General features: G+C 33.6%; 1 protein-coding gene across 1 annotated transcript; it reads left to right on the top strand.

Annotated features, from left to right (window-relative positions):
* The first annotated feature begins 13,123 nt into the window (after positions 1-13,123).
* LOC127842176 (uncharacterized) lies at positions 13,124-22,477 on the top strand. The gene is made up of 3 exons (XM_052371534.1): positions 13,124-13,382; positions 15,874-16,023; positions 18,044-22,477. The coding sequence occupies exons 2-3, from the start codon at positions 15,979-15,981 to the stop codon at positions 20,237-20,239; spliced, it is 2,241 nt and encodes a 746-aa protein (XP_052227494.1). The 5' UTR covers positions 13,124-13,382; positions 15,874-15,978; the 3' UTR covers positions 20,240-22,477.
* The last annotated feature ends 434 nt before the right edge of the window (positions 22,478-22,911 follow it).

Here is a 22,911-nt window from a genome sequence, read left to right as displayed (position 1 = left end):
TGGTGAAGTCTGACATATATTATTCATTTGAATGCTATGCCACATTTGGAAAACATTGATTGGGAACGTCCGACGTATTGCTGTAGGACTTGATTAGGAACGTCTGACTTTAACTTTATATAGGACTTAGTTCTTCAATCTTGGGAGATATATACTTGTTTAATACATTTTAAGTTAGAAAATAGCATAAATATGTACTTGCCTAGCAATTGCTTTTACAACAATTCTTCATCAACTTTAAACTTTAATATTTTCCTAATTCTGAAAAAAGCAATCTTCCAACAAAAATCATGCAATATAGGGATTTGTTGTGAATCGTTGGTGTCTGCTTAATTGTGTATTTTCATAAAATATAATCAAGAACATGTAACACTATAAGTCACGTTAAATGAAGAGTAATGCAGTAGATTGTTTCGTTAAATTACTACATCCGTTTATCGTTGGGCACATTTAAATTATCTAGCCGAGAGAATTATATTGGCATTCGAGACATCAGTTTATCAAACACGAATATAATAACCTTGAACATTTGAATTTAATAATATATTGCAAGCACTTCATGTGACTTAAATGAAACTTTTTTACAACCTGCCATATATATGTCTGATAAAAGGGAGTTTCACATAACATCACACAAACGCAAGAAATCAATGCTATAAGTGAACACATTAATGTCTTTGAGGCATTCTGAAAACCCTCACAAAATCTCCAAAATGTTTGCCTTAGACACTTGAAACATCAATTAACTGGCCTCCAGAGCCCAAACAAACATACAAGAGCATATAAATCTCGACAAAAATATACTTGGCAATATTTACATAAACTTATTTGAAGAAGATGATTATATATGTTGATCTGTTTGCTGTTTTCATAGTCAACATCAATGTAAACTCGTGTCCCCTCACGTAGAAAGATCATAAATATGGAATCATTCAGTACTTAACAACTGATTTGGAGGAATGAGTGCTGATTTAAGAGTTTTAAGTTTTTAGAACAGGCTGTCGCATGGATCTGATCCCAACGAAAATGGTTTCAAACCTGTAATTGACTTGTCCCGTATCTCATTAATAACATTGTTTTCTATGAATAAAGAAAACAATCATTCACTCTTATAGCCTTGTATATATACCATATTACAATATATATTGAACGTTACAAACTCATCTATACAGTTGATTTATAAAGAAGCACATTAAATAACCAAACAAAGTGTAATAAAACTCATACATGTGTATTGCCGTACGATTTAAACAATACATTTTAGATAGATTGTTAATTTAATTCTCTCAAACATCCATCTACTACGTTCCAATTAAACATTTTTTATTCGCATGTTTTCAAAACTGTGCCCTTCGCTCCCATGGAGTGTACAGTCAAACCAAATGTAGGCATGCTCCTGGATGTGTCCAATCACATTAATCAGTGGACATTTTTGTTGTAAAATGATCGTTGGTAAAAAAAAAATTTAGTATTTATGTCGTTATTTATGCATAAAATGGTCTTTTGGCAAAATACATACTTCATACTGCCTGATACATTGTTAAATGAATAATAAAATAATTGCTTGAAGGATGCAAACACAAAATTAAATTAAATGTGTCAATAATGGTTGATATACAGTTTCAATTTAGGCAATTAAAATATATCCAAATGGCCAGACAAAATCTTATATCATGTGATTGTTCTAGTTCAAAATATAATAATAGTCGAGTTGGTCATGTTATTACTGGGGATTTTAATTTTGTTGAAATGCACAACCTAAGAAATTTACTGCGACCAGGCCCTAAGTATAGACTTGCTATTCCAATCGATTTTCAAAGTAAGATTACAATGAAAAATAAAAGAAAAAATGCGAGGGGGGGGGGAATTATGAGGTGGGGCGTGGGGGATTGTTTAGGTAGAGTCCGTTGTGGTATATCAGGAAAGTGTTGGTTTGTCATAGCATCAATCAAATTTGATTATAAATAAACAGGTAATGGCAATTTTAGCAAAATTTAATAATTTGATCTTACGAGTCAATGTCGTTCAAAGGTGAAGGTCAAATTTAATTTGCCAGGTACAGTACCATATGTTATTAAGAAAGAATTTAAAGTTTAAAGCAATAGCCATGATACTTCAGAAATACAGTGTATCTAGACAAAACAAGAGGGCCATGATGGCCCTGTATTGCTCAACTGCTGAAAAAAGGCTGAAACAAATAATCTCTGCATGTGCAAATACTTAAATAAATATAGGCCCTATTTAAGCACATGTACACTTTTGTGACCCACTGGGCTTGGTCAAATCTAACCCCAGGGGCATAATTTGAGCAAACTTTGTAGAGGACTACTATATCTCACTACATGTACATACACACTATGGTAGTCCTACGTCCTAGAGTTAAGGACAAAAATATTTTAAGTTTTCACAAAATAAGCAAATATAAGCGTATATAATGTTCAATTTTGTGACCCGCGGGTCAGGGTCAAATTTGACCCAAAGGGCATAATTTGAACAAACTTGGTAGAGGACTATAAGATGTTACTGCATACCAAATTTTGTAGCCATAGTCTGAATGGTTTTCAACAAGAAGATTTTTTAAAGATTTCACCAAATAGGCGCTTTATAAGCGTTTATTCAATTTTGTGACCCCCTAGGGCAGGGTCAACGTTGACCGCAGAGGCATTATTTGAACAAATTTGGAAGATATTAATTAGATGTCACTACATACCAAATTTGGTAGCCCTAGGCCCAATGGTTATGGACGAGAAGAATTTGGAAAGTTTTCACAAAATAGGCCTTATATAAGCATATGTTCAATTGTGTGACCACCGGGGCAGGGTCAAATTTGACCCCATGGGCATAATTTGAAGAAATTTTGTAGAGGACTATGAAATATGTCTTTATATCAAATTTGATAGACCTAGGCCCAATGGTTATGGACGAAAAGATTTTGAAAGTTTTCACATAATAGGCCTTATATAAGCATATGTTCCATTTGGTGACCCCTGGGGCAGGGTCAAATTTGATCCCAGGGGTATAATTTGAAGAAATGTGGTAAAGGACTTTTAGATGTCTCTTCATACCAAATTTAAAAGCCCTAGGCCCAAGGGTTATGGACGAAAAGTTTTTGAAAATTTTCACAAAATAGGCCTTATATAAGCATATGTTCAATTTTGTGACCCCCAGGGCAGGGTCAAATTTGACTCCAGGGACATAATTTGAAGAAATTTAGTAGATGACTATTAGATGTCTCTACATACCGAATTTGATAGCCCTAGGCCTAATGGTTATAGATAAGGAGATTTTGAAAGTTTTCACAAAATAGGCCTTATATAAGCATGTGTTCAATTTTGTGACCCACGGAGCAGGGTCAAATTTGACCCCAGGGGCATAATTTTAATAAATTTGATAGAGGACTACTAGATGTCTCTATTTACCAAATTTGATAGCCCTAGGTCCAATGGTTGGGGATGAGAAGAATTTGAAAGTTTTCACAATATAGGCCTTATATAAGCATATGTTCAATTTTGTGACCCCCAGGGCAGGGTTAAATTTGACCCCAGGGGCATAATTTGAAGACAGTTGGTACAAGACTATTAGATGTCTCTACATACCAAATGTGATAGCCCTAAGCCTTATGGTTATGGACGAGAAGATTTTGAAAATATTCACAAAATAGGCCTTATATAAGCATATGTTCAATGTTGTGACTCCTGGGGCAGGGTCAAATTTGATCACAAGGGCATAGTTTGAAGAAATTTGGTAGAGGACTAATAGATGTCTCTATATACCGAATTTGGTAGCCCTAGGCCCAATGATTATGGACGAGAAGATTTTAAACGTTTTCACAAAATAGGTAGGCCTTATATAAGCAAATTTTCATTTTTTGTGACCCCGGGGCAGGGTCAAATTTGATCCCAGGGGCATAATTTGAACAAATGTTATTGAGGTTCACACCAGTAGTTTAGGAGAAGAAGATGTTTTAAGGAAAAGTTAACGCACTCACGCACGGACGCACGCACGACGGACACAGGACCATGACATAAGCCCCGCTGTCTTCTGGCCAGTGGAGCTAAATATCAATACTTGCACACTCGTATACCTTGACCTTGTACATTGCCGCATAATTTTCGCGCTCTTTTGTCGAGAAATATACATGATGGCTATATTGGAAGCATTTGTTAACGTCGTGTTAACATTAAAACATCGGAAGTGTGTTTCGGATTATTAATTATTATTCTCATTTGGGAATTTAACGGGACATTTATACTTATGTTTTTTTTTTGAATTGTATATTAATTTTGTTACAACGCTTTAGGTATCGAAAAAATGTTTTGATATCGAAAAAATGTTTTGATAATATTATGCATTAATAGCACAATTTCCAGGAGGAACACGTTTTTCACATGAAGGCGTATGACGCAATAAAACGTTTTTTTGTAAGATCGTATTGCATTCAATCTAAATTTAAATACGCTCGTCCAATGAAAGCTGTGTACATTATGAACTGTACTCTTTACACTTCTGAAAAATGGCGTAGTCATATGGTTGTGTTAATGAAATTCTCAAACATATTTACCGACATAAATGTTTAAGATTTTTTTTTCGTAAGTGATGTTGCAATTATGTTGGATTATTTGATAATTGTGAACATTAGAAAAGCGTTATGTACATGTATGTATACAGTTGTCGATACGATTCGGTTTATATGGATGAATTGGCGAATCATCGATGTCACCGATATCCACTGCGATCACGGCGAATCACCGCAAAATTGAGGGGAATCAGCGCGGAGATTATCTTGCTCTCGCGCGACGAGGAAGTGACGAATCACGTGAAATCGCGGTGATATTCCACTCAAAAAGCAAACTGTCCGCCTTGACTCCGTGAATTAGGCAACAATCACGGGTCGCGTAGTGTAAGAAAATGCCAAGACATGCAGAAATTTTACCACTCTATATTTAACATTATATTTATATGGTTTTGTCAATTCGAAGTCACTTAAGTAAAGTTGATCGATTGTTTTCTTTTATGTTATAGTTTTTTTAGTGAATATGATCGAAAACTAATATTGCAATACCGAAAGTCAGGGTGTGGTTCGCACAACACGTAGGGACGTTAGTGCAATTTTGTTGGTGAAAACAAACAACTTTTTTACGCCTTTTTTGTAAATTAGGCAAGTCCGAGGATCTAACTGTCAGCAATATCTGACATAAGACAATTCTTGGTGGTTTTTATATTATGTTATATGGGTATTCGTTATATTCACGGACATGCGAACATCGGCTTTAACTACGGGCGGCCAAGATCTACGCTGTCCGCAATAATGTCACCTTAGGTTTCGTGGTCTCATTAGCGGATTGGGTATCGCCTATCCAGACTGCGCAAATGCGCAGGCAGGTCTGAAGCTACGCTGGTCGCATATGGCATATGACCAATTTTCGCATGACGCGAGTCAATTAAGTTAATTTGATTCATTAATTAGTGTAAACTTTTACTTGAATGCTTTTCGGGTGAATAATTTATAAAAAGGTAATAATGTGTACGTCAAGTAATTTCTTATATTTTTATTTATATATTTATTTATATATATTTACATTCTTATATTATTTCTTTTTAGACCAGGAAGTGAGTTTACGTGTCGATTTTGTAAGCGTCGTTTTAGTATCCCCATATACCAAAATCCATTTGGACCGCATCTAGAGACTTAAGTCCATTCTTCGGGTGTTATGAACTTCATGTTTTGATATTTTTTTATAAAACAGTGTAAAATTGTGGCTAGATGCACTTTCCTGATGGAAAGTCATGACGTGTTTATCAACCGGAAAGTGTCTTGGTACATCCTTTCGTATAAATTGTTTCAAAACTTTATTGATTTAGTATTCTGAGTTTACCTTGGTCCCTTTGGGAATTATTCTGATTTACCTCTGGACGATAAAGCAGCACACGCCATGAAGCCACGGGCAAATGCATCACGTTTTAAAACGTTCAGTTTATCGCCAACGTTTTCTCCCATTCTGACATAACATACTCTTCTTCTTCCATAACTTCCACCGAGATAAAACATCGCTCGTCCGATGTAACAAAATCTCTCCACTTGCCACATTTAAGCTTTAGATATATAGCTTCCAAGACCTGGCCCTGCGCTTCTGATTATGTGCCATGTTGAGCTGATGAGCCTTGAACATTTTCCGTAGTTTTGCTTTCACAACATGCCCAATGATGTAGTATACTGTTCCCTTGAACATTCCTGTGTCCAATGCTTTTTTTCTCTGGGTCGGCGGATTGAGTTTAGAGATCCACCGACGAATTTTGCATACGACGTCAGGCGTGACCTTATATGGACGTATACTTGAAGTTTAATTTGTAGCACCAACAGGCGTTGTTCTGCGCTATACAGTAGCGTCATGTCGAATATTCCGAATGCTCCCTAAAGAAATAGCATGTTCCATCATTTTAGTTCATTTGAATGCTTTTGTAACTGCATTTGCATCTCAAAAGGCCTAAACCAATGCCCTTCACAGCTTCACTAATGTTCTTATAAGGCATGTTGAATAATATTGACACATTGCATGTTCATTGAAGTATAGTATTTAACACATCTGCTAACACAACAATGGTTCGAGAAAACCGTGGATGTACTTGAAAAAAAAAACGGATTGTTTTTGTTCATTTTGAAGGCAACTCTCGCATTACTGTTGTTTTTTTTAAATACTACAACGAACATTTCCAAATCTGAAACATTTATGTTTCTTTTTTTTCAATTTATCAAAACGTGAACAGGTCCCTTTAAAATGGTCCGGAGTCCAAACAGATGTTTCTTCATGTACAAACTATTTATTTTTACTTACATATATTTTTGCTGAGGCCCTTACACCGCTAACAAAGTATCCGCACTTATTTCTATTTACACGAAAATGTATATGTTTGACTATAACTTAAGTCGTACTGAACAGTTTAATATGAATGTATTTACCCAAATTAAAACTCGCAAATGACAAAAGAACACTCAGCAAATACGTAATTGCGGGATCTATAGCTTGCAGCATTTAATTGTTTGGGATGATTTGGATATATTTCTTGGACCCGACGAGCAGTATGGGAACACATATGTTTTAAATTGCTTTCATTTTAACGAAGTATACGTTTCTTAAATTGTCCATCGTTTACTTACTTCCGCAAGTCACTTGGCTAAGTTAGAAATGTTTTTTTGAATTCTTCACCATTTCGAGAACAGGGCCGGGGCCTTTCAGATTGGGAAAAGTCGCGTCGTTTTTTTACTTAAATAGTGAAATTGGTGTTGTATTTGTGTGCTTACAAATTTTAATAAAAGTCACAAAGTGAATGAAAAGTTTGAAGCACTCATAGTAAAATGTTTCAGTGTAATGTGATATCTTAGAACCCGTATAAAATATCTAGCATATACTTTCAATATGAATCGGCTTTTTAAGTTCTTTACATTCTATAAATTATCCTTATACCCAGTATTCATTCCAAGAAAACTACTGCACTCTCGAACACAAACCCACTCAAACCCATGGGTAGATATCAATTTCATTTTGTGCAAAAAGCTAATGTACACTAAACAGCGCCCGCTTTTAAACACATATTTTAAAATAAAGACAAAAAGAATGAAAGTCATGATGAATGTGCACATTTTTGTTTAACATTATAACATGAAAACCTGTAATCACAAATTAATTCTGTTAAAATCTATTCAAACACATACTAAATTACAGGCATTTAAACACACACGAAGGGTACCGCACAAACTAATCTGGGACGACACTTCACGCACATTCAATAAAACCGTTTCATAGAGCGCGGTTTCTACACATGTACGGGCCGCTTTATAGCAATCGCAATTTTTTCAAGTATCACTTGTCATTTCAACTAAGACTAAGGGCGTAAATGGAACAACGGCCGGAACGCACAATGCTGTATTGTTTATTTCGCTTACATCCCACTTGTTACTAGAATCTTTGACTAGGAAGTTTTAAACATTCCACCAATCCCAACCGTCAAAGTGGTGTGCGTGCGAAGCGAACGTTCGACAAGTTTAGCCATCTTGCAGTAGGTTAAGTGCAGAGGAGTGAAATTGGTTGGCGAACGGTGACAAGCTTCTATCATCGACGAGAAACAAGTATGTTCTTTAAATATATTGTACTTAATTAAGAGGAATATGTTCAATAACGAATATGTGCATACACCGCTCTTAATTATATATGGACTTAATGATGTATCGCATGCGTTCGCTCATTAAATGACTGTTTTTACGTGAATATCCGACCTCGTGGAGTAATCTTCTGTTTAAAAAAGGTGTCTGCACAACAATTATTGTTGTAAAGGTTGATTTATGTGCGACCTTTTTTCAAAACTGGTTGTTGTAATTAAGCGTTCAATATTGCGAGATATGATTTTAAACCAAATGTTTATGGGAAGTGTTAGGAGTCATTATCAACAGCTGTGAATGGCATATACTGTAGTCTTTTTTGGAATAATAGGAGGTGTGCAGTTATGCAAGCGTCTATAAACTGTCAACTTAGTCCGCCATTTTGTCTAAAAAAATAAAGTACATGTGGTTCCGATTTCAAAATTATTTTTTTAAAGACATGTCATGCATGGTTTCATATCAAATATGGTTTAAACATTTTTCAGTAAAAAGAAATTAATTTACGAGTTTTTAAAATTGTTTTGCACAGGAAATAGAAGAGATTTTCGCTTCATGTCAAAACAATCAAAATCATGAAAATGGCGGACAGTGTTAATCTTCAATGAAGGTCAACATGTAAACTTGTGTTCAATTGTGAATACGATCTTAACAAATTAAAAGAACAGCATCTCTTGTGCTTTGAACATTTTGTTTTTATTATTATTTAACGGAAGATTTCAGTTTGAAATGAGGAAAAGTTTTCAAATGAAGTAAATTTTGCACATGATAATCTACTTTCGCTTTCAACCTGAAGTTAGAACTTAGATGAAAAATTGAAACGATTTATTTTGTTTAAATTTGGTTGTCACAGTCAGTCAAATGATTTCTATAGCTTCTTAAACGGTTTGCTTTACTGTTCATTCATTCATTCAAGTGAAAACTGATTTTAATTAGTTTTATACTTACTGAAAACCGAAGTAACCAAAACCCATGCATGATAGTTGATACAATTACATTGGCATATCATAATTAATAAATATCTTGTTACAATAAGTGTTATTGACGTTGTCCTTATTGTAGATATTTTATTTACATTCAGAGCAATTAACATCATTTATTGAACACATATTTGTTGTAATAACATACAAGCATGCATTTGATATTAATATATGCAAGAAAACAGCAAACAAGATGTGGTTTAGCTACATAGGACTTCTTACACTGCAACAGTGCTTTAATACCAGTGTTATAAATATTCATAGACTATTAGTGTATTTAAAAAATAATTTCTAAAATAAAATAAAATAATTGTCCTACCTACCTACCCACCTGTAAAATCTAGGGTCGGTAAAGGGCAAACCAACAATATTTGTATTGTGGCCTTATGTATTATAACAAACATTAATAAGTTTATTTACTACTTACTGCGCTTATGTGATTAATTTGAAATAAATGAAAGAGCAATTAAATGATAATGTGTAATGTCCCTTTTAAATAACAAAATAGGTTACAGCAATACATTCCTTAAAACAAGTACATAGAGTCCATTCACCTCATCTATAATGAGTTATATTATAGCGCGTAATGATGAATAGTGAATCAGTATAAAAACAGGTGTGTAACAAAATTATCAAGTATTTATATGAATGTATGTTGATTATAAGTTGTAGCATGGTGATGAAGGTTGTAGCAGTGATGGTGGTAGTTGCAGCGGCTGCGACGGTAGTGGTGGCGGTTTATGTAGTAAGGTATATTTTGGTAGTTGTAGAAGTCGTGGTAAAGTTGGAGTTGTTGCAATGTTGATAGGGGCAGTGCTGGTAGCAATGATTCTAGTGATGGCGTCCTCGGCTGTGGCAGCGGCGGCAGAGATCGTATATGATGTATGCCAATGTTTCTGATGATTTTAAGTAATGTTTGGGTGTTTTCGTACATATAACCAATATAGGATATCTACAAATTTGTCCATAAACGGCAAAATTATGGGTTTACCGCTAAAACCAATTACAATTTAAAGAAATGAGTAATATCATGACCATTATTTAAGTCGTTTTCTCCTCAAATTGTTGAATAAAATAGAAAAAATAGCTTCAATGATGCAATCGAATAAGTGTAACTTTGCCTTTATGCCCAGGTTTTCATTATTAAACAAGTGACGTAAGTTATTATATCGTTTAAGGTTTTTTTTCAGATATAGCTTTTCCGGCATATTGCATAGTTGCAGTGTAGTAAAACTTGATTAGCAAACGGTGTCAACAACTTAAATGTGTAGGTCAATATTATATGAATCAGTGATACATATTTCGAAGTTGACGTTTTTCAAATTTACTTATCTTGCTAATATTATTTTTAACCGCACGATGTCGAATATAGAGATATGCATTTCAGTTGTGTCTCAAGATCTAACGGATTTGAGGTGAAAGGAGTCATTAGTTTATCAAGGAAGATAACATGAGAACAGTTCAATATCGCGTTATGATAATAATTGTACATATTAATAATCAGAACGTTGACCAGTATAATATGTAAGTAATATTATTCTTCCTGCTTGAAACCAAATGATATATCTTATTACTATGAACACGTGTCGGAAGTTAATTGGACAAAGCATTATTTATTTGCGTAAATATACATTACCATATGAATAATTGTTTAACAGTTATGCCCATTAGTAGTTATGCACAGTACAATGCCCAACATAATATATCATCTTATTATTTTCTGTCGGCGGGCCGAAAAATGGCTGAGCTTCAGTACTTCAGTATTAAACTGCAATTTGTACTATTTTTATTGTGTATTGTTTATTATTTATTGCCCACGGAATTTTATATTTTACATGTAGTTACAATCATATATTTTTAATTGTACATTTCATTTATGTTGTTAAAACAATAAAATGGGTCGTGTTCTGAGAAATCTTGGCAGAATGCATGCGCATTAAATACGGCGAATAAGTTAACAGTTAGGATAATTGAGTAAGATGGTTTTGTTCGTGATGGATATAAAAACCGACCAGTATATTATATCGTTATTCAAAATGGATAAGCGAAAACGGAAAGAGTTGTGTTTAAAATAATATATTGATTTGATCAACGCGAGAGATGGAAAATCTCAACGGCAATCTCCGAAACGTTATTTTCTCGCCTCCGTGCTGTCATTTGATAGTTGTACATGAATCCGCTTAATGAGATTTTTATGCAACTGATAACCTATTACTGTATAACCAAACAAAATTGCATAATCCATAGAAAGAAAATGCGCTATTAATAAAAATTGCCCGTTATGAGAGACTCATGTTTAAGCTATGTTTGAAAAAACATATCATATTTAAATAGTCGTCTACAATCCTACCCATTCTAAATGTTCTTATTTTTCCTTTGTAGGTTCAAGCTATTCTAAAAAGAACAGCTGAATTCTTTAAGTAAACCTTAAGGATAGTGTCATGATGAAAAGTACATGTACATGTATTTTAACTTCTTGTTTGAAAAGCCGTACTTATTATTTTGTGTTCACTGCATAAATAAAGTACTGTTATATTTTATGCAAAAATATAAAAAATCATTTAATATTAACAATTTTTGTACTATCTGTCAATAAAATTCATAAAGACTCAGAATTAAGACCACCTCGCTTTTTAAAAGTCCCACAAGTGGTCTTAATAGCGAGGTTTCACTGTAGTTTCAATCATATCTTTTTAGTTGTACATTTCGTTTATGTCGTTTATGCATGTGCATAAAGGGTCGTCCCAGATTAGACTGTGCAGTCTGCAGAGGCTAATCAGGGACGACACTTTCCGCCTAAATTTGCTTTTTGCTAAGAAGAAACTTCATTTAAACAAAAAATGTCATAGAAGCGGAAAGTGTCGTCCCTGATAAGCATGTGCGGACTGAACAGGCTAATCTGGGACAACACTTTACGCACATGCGTTATGACCAGTTTTCTCAGAATATGACTCAAATGTTATAACAGGTATTTTACTGAACCGTATAATTAAATTCTATACTATGTACATGTTGTATATCCGACTCTAATATTGCGTATGCGACAGTTGCACAAACAAGATTATGTAAAATTATATCATCTTAATCATCATCATCATCATCATCATCATCATCATCATCATCATCATCATCATCATCATCATCATCATCATCATCATCATCATCATCATCGTCATCGTCGTCGTCGTCATCATCATCATCATCATCATCATCATCATCATCATCATCATCATCATCATCATCATCATAATCATAATCATCATCATCATCATCATCATCATCATCATCATCATCATCATCATCATCATCATCATCATCATCATCATCATCATCATCATCATCTTCTTCATCATCATCATCATCAACAACATCATCATCATCATCATCATCATCTTCATCATCATCATCAACGAGTGTGTATTTTCGAGTATCAAAATGTATGGTAGCAAATGTTAACTTATTTCAAAGAGGTAAAATAATTCGAACAAATCTTAATCATCGCCATATTGAACACGTGCATTTAATTTAACATTGTTTGCTAACATCATAAGGTTCCGCTCATGGTTGATCCAGAGTGTAAAACACCCATTTCTCTACTTAACATTTAAAAACAAGTCGTGGTAAAATGTTGATGGTTGCATTCCTTATTGTCAATAGGACAATAGCAGTATGTTGTTTTAAAACAGTGAACTTAAACAGTATTAAGTTTGTGGGACACATTTGTGCAAAGGCATTATTCTGACATGTTATGGATATCAACCCAGAGAGATGTAAATTTAAACAGATCAACTGTTGATGACTTAAACTTTAGCTGATATGGAGCAGATATTTTACAAGCAGTAAACTGTCCTACTAATAAAATTTCCCAAATAAATCATACAACTGCAATAAATCACTGGTTTAAGTAAACACTTTTATCTGTAGAACCCTAAACACACCATACATAATGTTTGCTTACGACACAAGGAGCATCAATAAACCAGATCTCGAAGCGCACACACAAGGTTTAAGAACCGGCAAGTCATGGTACAAATACAAAATATATTCGACAATCTTTAATGGAACGTGTTCAAAGACGATGTTTTGAACATGGTTTGCTACATGTTCGACTTTATTATAAATTAGTGTTCCCTTCAGTACGCTAATGCGTGTTTTCTCCAAACAACTATACTGTATGTCAAGTAAAATGGTTAAATCAACAAAAACGTACCCGATACAACTACGGAGGATACAACAATTCGAACAAAACGGTAAGTACTGATATATTGTATACAATAACATTTTATAATACCGAATAAACTTACGCAATACTTTGTCGTTTCTGCTGTAAAAATAGTTTTACTCTAAGTAATATTATTATCGAATATTCGATCGTTTATACGATAACGTTCAAAATATGTTTTAAAGAATTGGATTTGAACATGTTTACGTCAATGCATACACTAAGCGTTTAAAGAATCGATAATACATTACAATGAGGTTTACAGCAAATAGCATTAATTTATAGCGGATAATTGTAAAAAGTAGTGTATAATAATGAGCATATATAAGTCGCTTATATTTAATTTGTCGACGCAGATCCATGCAACATCAACCTTTCCTATTGTTAACATCCTCCTCCTCATTCGCATCCTCATCCTTATCATTATCATCATCCTCATCCTCATCATTATCCTCCTCCTCCTCCTCCTCCTCTTCCTCCTCCTCATCATCATCATAATCATCATCATCATCATCATCATCATCATCATCGTCGTCGTCGTCGTCGTCATCATCATCATCATCATCATCATCATAATCATCATCATCATCATCATCATCATCATCATCATCATCATCATCATCATCATCATCATCATCATCATCATCATCATCATCATCATCATCAACAACAACAACAACAACATAATCAACATAATCATCACCATCATCATCATCATAATCATCATTATCATCATCATCATCATCATGATCATCAATATCATTGCCGTCATCGCCGTCGTCGCCATCATTATACCTTACAATTATGCATACTACAAACACTATACAACGAAGTTTAATGATAATGTTAAATCGAAACAGCAATAACACCCGTAATCATGAACAATTTCGACTACAAAAACCGTAAAATCTTTCGCTCAGCTATTTTTGCATTGAATTCGTATGATACTCTGTTTTGTTATGACCTATATCAAAGATAATTGATTAATAGAGTTTACTGCTTAAGGTATAATTAATTAATTAGTAATGAATTAATAATATTGAAAAAATGATACAATTTAATTAACAATTCATAGACTATTATACAGTACTTGACCAATTCTATTTGTCGCTTAAAATATTTATTACACATTCAGTCAAAAAAGTGTTAAGAGTTGCTATGGAAACTGTATCGATTTTATTACCGCATTCAGATAAGAATGGTGTCTGTATGTGGGTCTGTTTAATTGCCACACTTTATTGCAATTCATAAAAAACATTGATAAATGCATCGGTATATCTACTGTAGACAAACTCTGTTATCCTAACATATTCGTCACAATACCTGTGATCATAAACAAATAAACAATGCAATATAAATGAAATTAAATAATAACAAATGGTTTAATCCTTTTCCGTGTTGATTGTTATTAATGGAGCAGCAAACACTTTTAAATATCAATTTAAATTATCTTCAATTAATAGCATGCTTTTAGGTGTGAAGTTTATCCGAATATGTAAGCACAAACATCTATATGTTTGTTTTAGATTTTTTGAAAGCAGCAGAAGAACAAAGCTGTATCAGTTGTCTGATCGTGCTAAAGTAGTTGTGATTGCTGTTGTTACAATAATGGTACTATGTGTTTGCATTTCGCCATGAGGTATTCCAGTTTCACAATATATTGGCATACATTACACTATCTTGTATCATTATCTTTTTAATAAGCTGACTGATTAGTGGCATTGCAAGATTTCAATTATGAGTAAATAAAACAATTTTCTTTATGTATTTTTATTGTTATTCATATTATCATTTATCTTTAAGATGAATTCAAGTTGTGTCAATTTTTTTTTTTTTTTTACTTATGGTTCAAACAATTCAAATATCAACTGTTTTTAATATATATAGTGATTATTCAAAGATTCCGGACACTTAAAAATATGATTTTCGTGTTCGAAAATTTAGAAACGAAAAACTTTTGAAAAACAAACAAATGACACACCAGTGACCAGATGTAGACAATACCTAAAGATATTAGGGTATTAGGCCAATGGAAGAATGTTTGCACCTCTAAGAAGGTTTAGTATCGAAAACAAACAAAATGTTTCAGATATATAAAGTCATAAAGATGTATCTAAAATCAGATCATATAAAAAGTATGCACGGTTTGTAATACTCATTCATTCATCGCCATTCACCCACACCGAACCCTTCTAATTGTCTTTATTAGATAAGTAGTTATTAGATGATTAGTGTGTGTGAATACCCTGTTGCAAATATAACAAACTTGGCAGTATGGAGATGAAATTATCATTCCGTTCAAATGACATTTCATTGCTGACCGAAACATGTTCAAATGATAATTTTAAAAAATAATGTTGTGAATTTTAAATTATACTTCTTTATATTGAATTGCACAACAGTTTGATTTGTGCTGCATGGACACAGTAACGTGTATCCTCGTACACATACTCAATGGTGTTATATTTTCAACCTTCAAAGGCTGGTAGCATACTGTTATTTTTATTATTTTTTTGCAGACAACTGGTCCTAAAAAAGAAAAGTTATTATAGTTGCAAACCACCAGATGAGTTCCTAGCAAAAATCTCCCAGAAAAATTGGCTATAATATACAGAGGAAAGGGAATGACAGCAGTCAAAGAAGCTCATGTGCGGAGAGCTTTGGAAAGCGTATGTAAAATGCTAAATATGTAGGACAGCAGTTAGAGTGTATAGTTAATTGTGCGTATTTCTGTACCCGGAGTTACAGTGGAGAAGTGTAAACACATTCCCATTATATCGCTCACGCCGTCTAGTGGACATTAATATGCAACAGTTAAAGATTTGATAAGTCTTAGGCTTTAAAACATACACATATTGGTTAAGATTGTTCAAGTGCTTGTAAAGTGTTTATGTGAAAACTTATAATGAATGGAAAAGTGAAGCGGCATGGTCAATACAACAATCATTGCGAAAAAAAGCCTGGCTGTGACAAGGGAATTGTTATCTTTTTTATTATTGATACGATTTTAAAATAAGGTTACCATGTGTGATACATACGTGTATATACATAATAATATTATTATGATTAACTTACACATGTACTATAAAGATACACAATCATAACAAGTGATCAACAAATTGTTTTATCACATATGAACAGCCTATAACACACGTGGTCAAAAGATGTGTGCATGAAATTGATGCTGGCCTTGTAATGAAACTGTTTTTAACTGCGGGCTTTAAAACTGCGTTATTTTGATTTAAATAATCTTCAAGAACTTACTCTCGTATGGTTGCAAAGGATTACGCATTTACAATACAGTTATTGGTAACAATCAATAAGTCAGTCTTCCAAAGCCACGACTGATATTGTTTGATCTTTATAATTGTTTATTAAAAATAAAAGGAAGTCACTATTGAGCTTACGGTATTTATCGGAAGATATTCCATTCGTTAATGTTTGCATTATGTTGCAATACATGCGAAAACTTATATTGAACGAAAAAGTCAAGCGTCTTGGCCAATAAACAATCATTGTGGCGATAAATAAAGCTAAGCTCTGACAATCATTCGGGAATTTAACAAATGCGCCTAAGATGCAGCTGCACATTAACCTTGATATGAAAAATGACGCAGTATATGTAGCTTTTATACTAGCACAATACCAGGAACGATACGAAAATTAAGAAACATTTGACTGTTAGAAATATATGTTCGAAATAATTAATAGTTAAAACGACTTTAATAATTTAAAGTACATTTTTTATTAAATAGAACCTTTTATACCATTTGTTTATTTAGACTCTTATATACGTGTTCTGGTAAATTTACCGCGTCTTATATGATAAAACAGTTAATTTAGATTTTGAAAAAAGCATGGATGTCTTAAAACACAAACGTTCTTACTAACTCAAGACACTGAAAGAAATCACCATTGTGGTTAAAGGAACTTTCTATATGTCGAGATAATGATACCAAATAACGGTAAATGGTCATTAGCTTAGCACGTATTTGAATTTTGTGCTAAGACTTTATGCATAATTCTCCAGAGTATAGGCTAGAAATAATTTGTTTTATTAAACGTCGCCCTATATAAATAAACTTCCGTCCAATGTGACTTTCGTTTCAAATCTTTAGGAATCCATAGTGATATTACTAATAAATATCATTTGACATAATTGACTAAATCTCTCTCTCGGACTTAAATTAATTGATACATTTTAACGGCATAACACTGTTTTTATAACCATGAACGTTACTTGCTTGTGAAACATAACGTTATTTGTATCTATAAACAAATCTGCGTTAACATGTAATAAGTATTCATCTGAGTTCTCATTTTATCGACTTATTATGTTGTGTAGCTCTGTAATGAAATAGATGTTTAACGTTTTAACTACTCTACATTAGGTAACATTATAAAGTTTACGACTATAATAATCATATTATTGTTGCTCGGAACTGCTTTAATTTTTTCCAAGTATCTAATATGAAGACAAACAGAACTTGTACGCAGGAAACGACCGCAACGTTTTCCCATTCAAGCATATGATTTGAGTGCATCAGTTAAAATAACAACACATGCGTAGATGTTCCACTGTTTTCGAGAATAGCTCTTATACAACTACCGTTCACCTATGGAAGTGTTAGATACAATTAAATACGTACATGTATACATAATATATCAAAACGGTTATTTCTGATTCAGAATAATGGGAACAAGCGCAGTGTGACGTCCGCGGCTCTTGCCAAAGCTCTGAGTGACATTGGCGTCAATGAGGAAACGATTCAATTGAGAAGGACAACTTGGCTTTATAATGAGGCTGTGGAAACCATCTATTCACAGTTGCAGTGTCATTACGATACATATTATTTTGGAAGCCAATCCGAAGGTTCTACTACAGAAGGTATGGACTCAGACTATGATTGTCTTGGGTGCCAAAGAATATTTCCGGTGATTCAGAATATTGTGGACAGGCAGTGTGAGCTAGCGCAGCTATTTTTGGTAACGGACAAGTCAACCCCGCCTCAGTGTTGCTGTCTGCAATTACTCCTCCCTTATTTTTCTAATTTTTTGCCGGGACATTCGTTTCGATTTTTTCATTTTGATGCTCTAAGGCGGAAATTCCTGAAAAGCAATTTGCTGAATTTTTTTATTGCAGAGTACTCAAACAAAAAGGGTTGCATAACCCAACACGGTCCTGCGCTTACCGTCGACAATTTTGATTCATTCGGCGGTTCCTCAGATACGGTCCACGCTTTTCACTGTGCAAAACTGCCTGAAAATTGTCAATATATTTTCAAAAGGCCAAAGCCCGGGCATTGGCCTGGACCAGAATTGGTGACACAACTAAAGGATAGCGGGGTATTTCTTGTTCCGAATTCTCCTGTTCAGAACACAACAAACTGGGACCCTCAACAACGCCTAGGAACATTAACAGTACGAACATTCGATAACTCACATGAACTTTATTGGAGGTTATCTACCAATTTGATGGAGAGGCTTTTGATGTTCGACATCACAATGACGCAAATGAAAGTGTACGTAATCATGAAAATAATCAGAAAAGAGTTTTTCAAGCCGCTCGTGGGCGACCGTTTAAGCACGTTTCACTTGAAAACCACGTTCCTGTATTGCGTGGAAATGTCACCTCCAGGCATCTGGAAAGATGAAAATCTTATCCAATGTTTAAAATATTGTTTGACAACATTAAGGAGGTGGTTAAAGATGCGATATTGCCCTCACTATACGACGGTAAATGTGAATTTATTTGCAGGTAAACTTCAATGGAACGAGTTTCCGGTTTTGATAGATTTGTTAAAGGATATGATCCTTAATGATGTGTCTTGTTTGTATAATGTTAAAATGGACGACCTTGGTAACCGCATATCATCGAATTCCACAGAAAGTACAAATGGGCTTGCTTTCGAAGAACTTAATTTCGTTGTTGCCAGTAAGATGTTTTATGGTATGATATATAAATCGATATGTTATGACGAAATTACAATGCTTACAGAAGAAGAAACATCAAAAGTAATAAATGACCATGCCCAGTACATTCAAAAGTTAGAGACCATTTATGAAACCAGCACGGTACACATGCGTTCAGCAGTCTCTATTAAATTACCATTCCAATATTCCATTCATGCTGCAATGAAAGCATCGCTGTGTATCGGTAACAATCAAAGCTTACCGCAGGAGATTTTCACTTTGTGTGATAAGTCTCTGATGTCCGACGTTACATCGAGTCGCCTTAAGTTGGCGTCGATATATTTCTCAGCACGGCGTTTTGAAGAGGCTGCTGCAATTCTTAAGCAAGTAGACGCGCTCATTTCTGACAAAGTAATACATGTTAGCCCTTTCATTGGTAACAACAGAAAATTTGGTGCAGAGATGATTGGACGCCGGAAAGAGTTCTCAGACATCCTTCAAAAAGATATTGCTGTTTGTACGATTTTTAGCAGAAACGAAATCAATTGTGTTCCTGGGCAGCTTGTCGCTGAGTTCTACAGAACGGTAACGGTGGAGAATGAAGGTTGGCGTCGAGATCGTCGATTTGGCCCATTTTCCTGGATGGAGTGGATGGACCTTGCAGTGGTTGATTCATTGCCATATATGTATTACCTACAGTTTTTAATATTTCGAAGTACTGGATTAATCAGCGACAAAGACATTGCGTTTAAGAATCTCTTCGCGATTTGCAAAGACAGAGCATTTATTGAATGTCATATCGAAACCACATTAAATCTGATAGGACATTGTTATGAGCTGGAAGGCAAGTTGAAATGTGCTTGGCGTTCCTATAAGCTTTCAGTGAAACTTAGACCGCAGAATAACGCCGCTTACTGGCACATGTTTAGGATGATTGGAGGGCTCTTTTATGGGGTTAAAATGTTATCTTGATTGCAAAGATCTTAGATTCTGGTACTCAGGGTGCAAATATGCATGACAACGGGAGAAAACTCGAATATACTGTGTAAGATTTACAAGAATGGCTCATCGCAGTTGTTATCATTATATTATTTGTGTTGTGGTTGTGTATGTTCTGTCCTGCATTGTGTTGAAAACTTATTTAATCGCTAAGAAAATTCATATTTGAGGAGAATGTTGAATGTTGATGAGAAATTTATATTTGTGATGTCTTTTTATTGTCAATCTTCAGTTTGACTCATGCATGCAGCGTGGATGCATTTGAACATATTTCCTTTTCATATCAACCATGTTTTCGTATTTCAATTTCAGAAGTATTTAGCGGAAGAGTTTATACTTTAAATTACGTAGAACTTGTTTACAACCATTCTTATGAATATTTATTTATATTTTTCTGTACAGTACTCACCTTTTAGATCATTCATTTTAGATATTTTAGGCTTAAGTGTCTTACTAATATTATATAACAGGTGAGTCAAGACTTTCTGTTAAGAAAAAGCTTGCAATAAGAATTTGTATAGATTCGTCATCTTTCAAAAAGGTTTCATAATACAGACAATGCACAAGTTTCATAAAATTGGTAGTAGAGACATTTATACTGGTGTGATCAGTACTTAAAGGTTTTTGAACTGTAAAACGGCATGTATTTTTGATATTTCTTTGCTCATTTCCGACTGTCTTGGTATTCTGAATCCAAAATCAAAGCAAAAAAAATACTCATCTTCAGCCGACTTTCATCTAATCACCGGGATATAAGTTGTCCGGTCACATTCGGTGCAGTAGGAAGCCATTAAATGTTGGCTTATGTCCCTAACAGGTTCCCATCTATTGTCCTAGGTGTATTATTTTTATTTTTCTTTATTATTGTTATTATTTTTATTATGTATTGTTATTATAATTTAACCACAGCTACTTAACATACAATGTATACACCATTTTTGGAACTTAAAAGTTAAACATGGTAATTGTTTGTGTTCCCATCAATAATAATAATTTAAAACTCATTTCATTTCAATACAAAAGACGAAACAATCGTGCAATGTAATAGAATATGCCATCATCAGCATCCTTGCCATTAACGTTTTCAAAGAAATCATCAAAATAGTAATCATAATTTTAATAATTCCTTAATTATCTTCAGCATGCTAATAATTCTCAATATTACTGGTAGAATCAGCAGCTGCAACAGTATCTCAAAACGACTTATTTCCTAATATATAATGTTGAAAAACAAGAATAATTAAATTCACGTTTATGTAATGACACAATTATTTTCATAGATAAGAACAGAATAATATTTAATTTCGACTTTAGCAGATACAGCTCATTGTCATCAACATATATGCATGTATAATATATATATATACATTAGCAGCATGCGGTTAACGTCAGTACAAATCATACATCATTTCAGAGAATGACGAATCATAGGTGCGATGTTGTTGCGTATCCAAATTCAAACTGGATCAAAGTATTGAGCACAACAGAAAGAGTATGTTCTTGTTGATGTTGACAGAATGATTGACATGTTATTAAATAAATAGTTAATATAACTATTATGTGCTGTGGTGGATCTGGGGTGCGGATTATAGTAACAGAAGATATGTTGGTGAAAGACCGGCGAAATGAACTTTTAAGTTAACGTTTCACAAAGGCGTCTTTAATTTGCGTATTTCTACATAACAATACAGAAGTATATATGCTCGAACATAAAAACTGTATATACATGTGTATATAAGTTTCATCTTATCTAAACGTTCACACATTATTTGGTGCATTGTATTACTGTAAAATGTTATGAAAATGTTTGGTTATTAAGTCTGAAACGGAATAGAATATATTAGTATACTATTGGTACATGCAATATTTTTTACAGGGTAGTCAATATATTCAGACAAATTAAACTTAATAGTTAAATTTAAGCTATATTTTCAATTTTCAGACAAATAGATAATAACGATTGTTTTTTTCTTTGCTAGAAATATGGGAAAACAATTATCTCTATAACTTATGGGTATCATATCAAATTGGTGAATTAACATACATATAAATGCATTAATAAAGGTGCAAGATACAATTTTCATATCTTTACAATTGATGTATCATCAATTATTATTAAAATTCTTAAAAATCTTTATTTTCCGTTGTTGAACGTATAGAGAAAATTGATTTATACTTATCAATTTACTGAAAAGACAATCACAAAAAAAATATACAAGATAAAATTGTTTCAACTTGTTTTGTTTGCTAAAGAGGGACAGAGCACAGATCACCCAAAAGTATTTGTGATATAGGTTGAAGAATTCGTTCTCTTCTTTTTATGCATGTATAAACTATATCAGCCCAATATATAATTCACCCGAGATAGAGAGGACGAGTGTATACATGTACTCCTATTACCACGTTCTTTTCGGCTTCCTCTCTGACTCTCTGTTTGTCTGTTTACTGATTTCATAAAAAAGATTCCTTCGCGTTTAAACTCGAATCATGCAAACTCGTATCCTTTTGAAGTTGCATACGTGTATTTGTTTTCATCATATGTGAAAACATTCAAAAGTTTGTCCATTTTCAACATTTTTTCAACAACATTTTTTTAAACAATATTATTCTTTATTTTATAAATTAATATTTATGAAAAATGTAAA

Source organism: Dreissena polymorpha, chromosome 8 (genome assembly GCF_020536995.1).
Source record: "Dreissena polymorpha isolate Duluth1 chromosome 8, UMN_Dpol_1.0, whole genome shotgun sequence".
Classification (NCBI taxonomy): Eukaryota; Metazoa; Mollusca; class Bivalvia; order Myida; family Dreissenidae; genus Dreissena; species Dreissena polymorpha.
The sequence above is the reverse complement of the archived record's forward strand: the minus strand, read 5'-3'. Positions and strand labels throughout refer to the sequence as shown.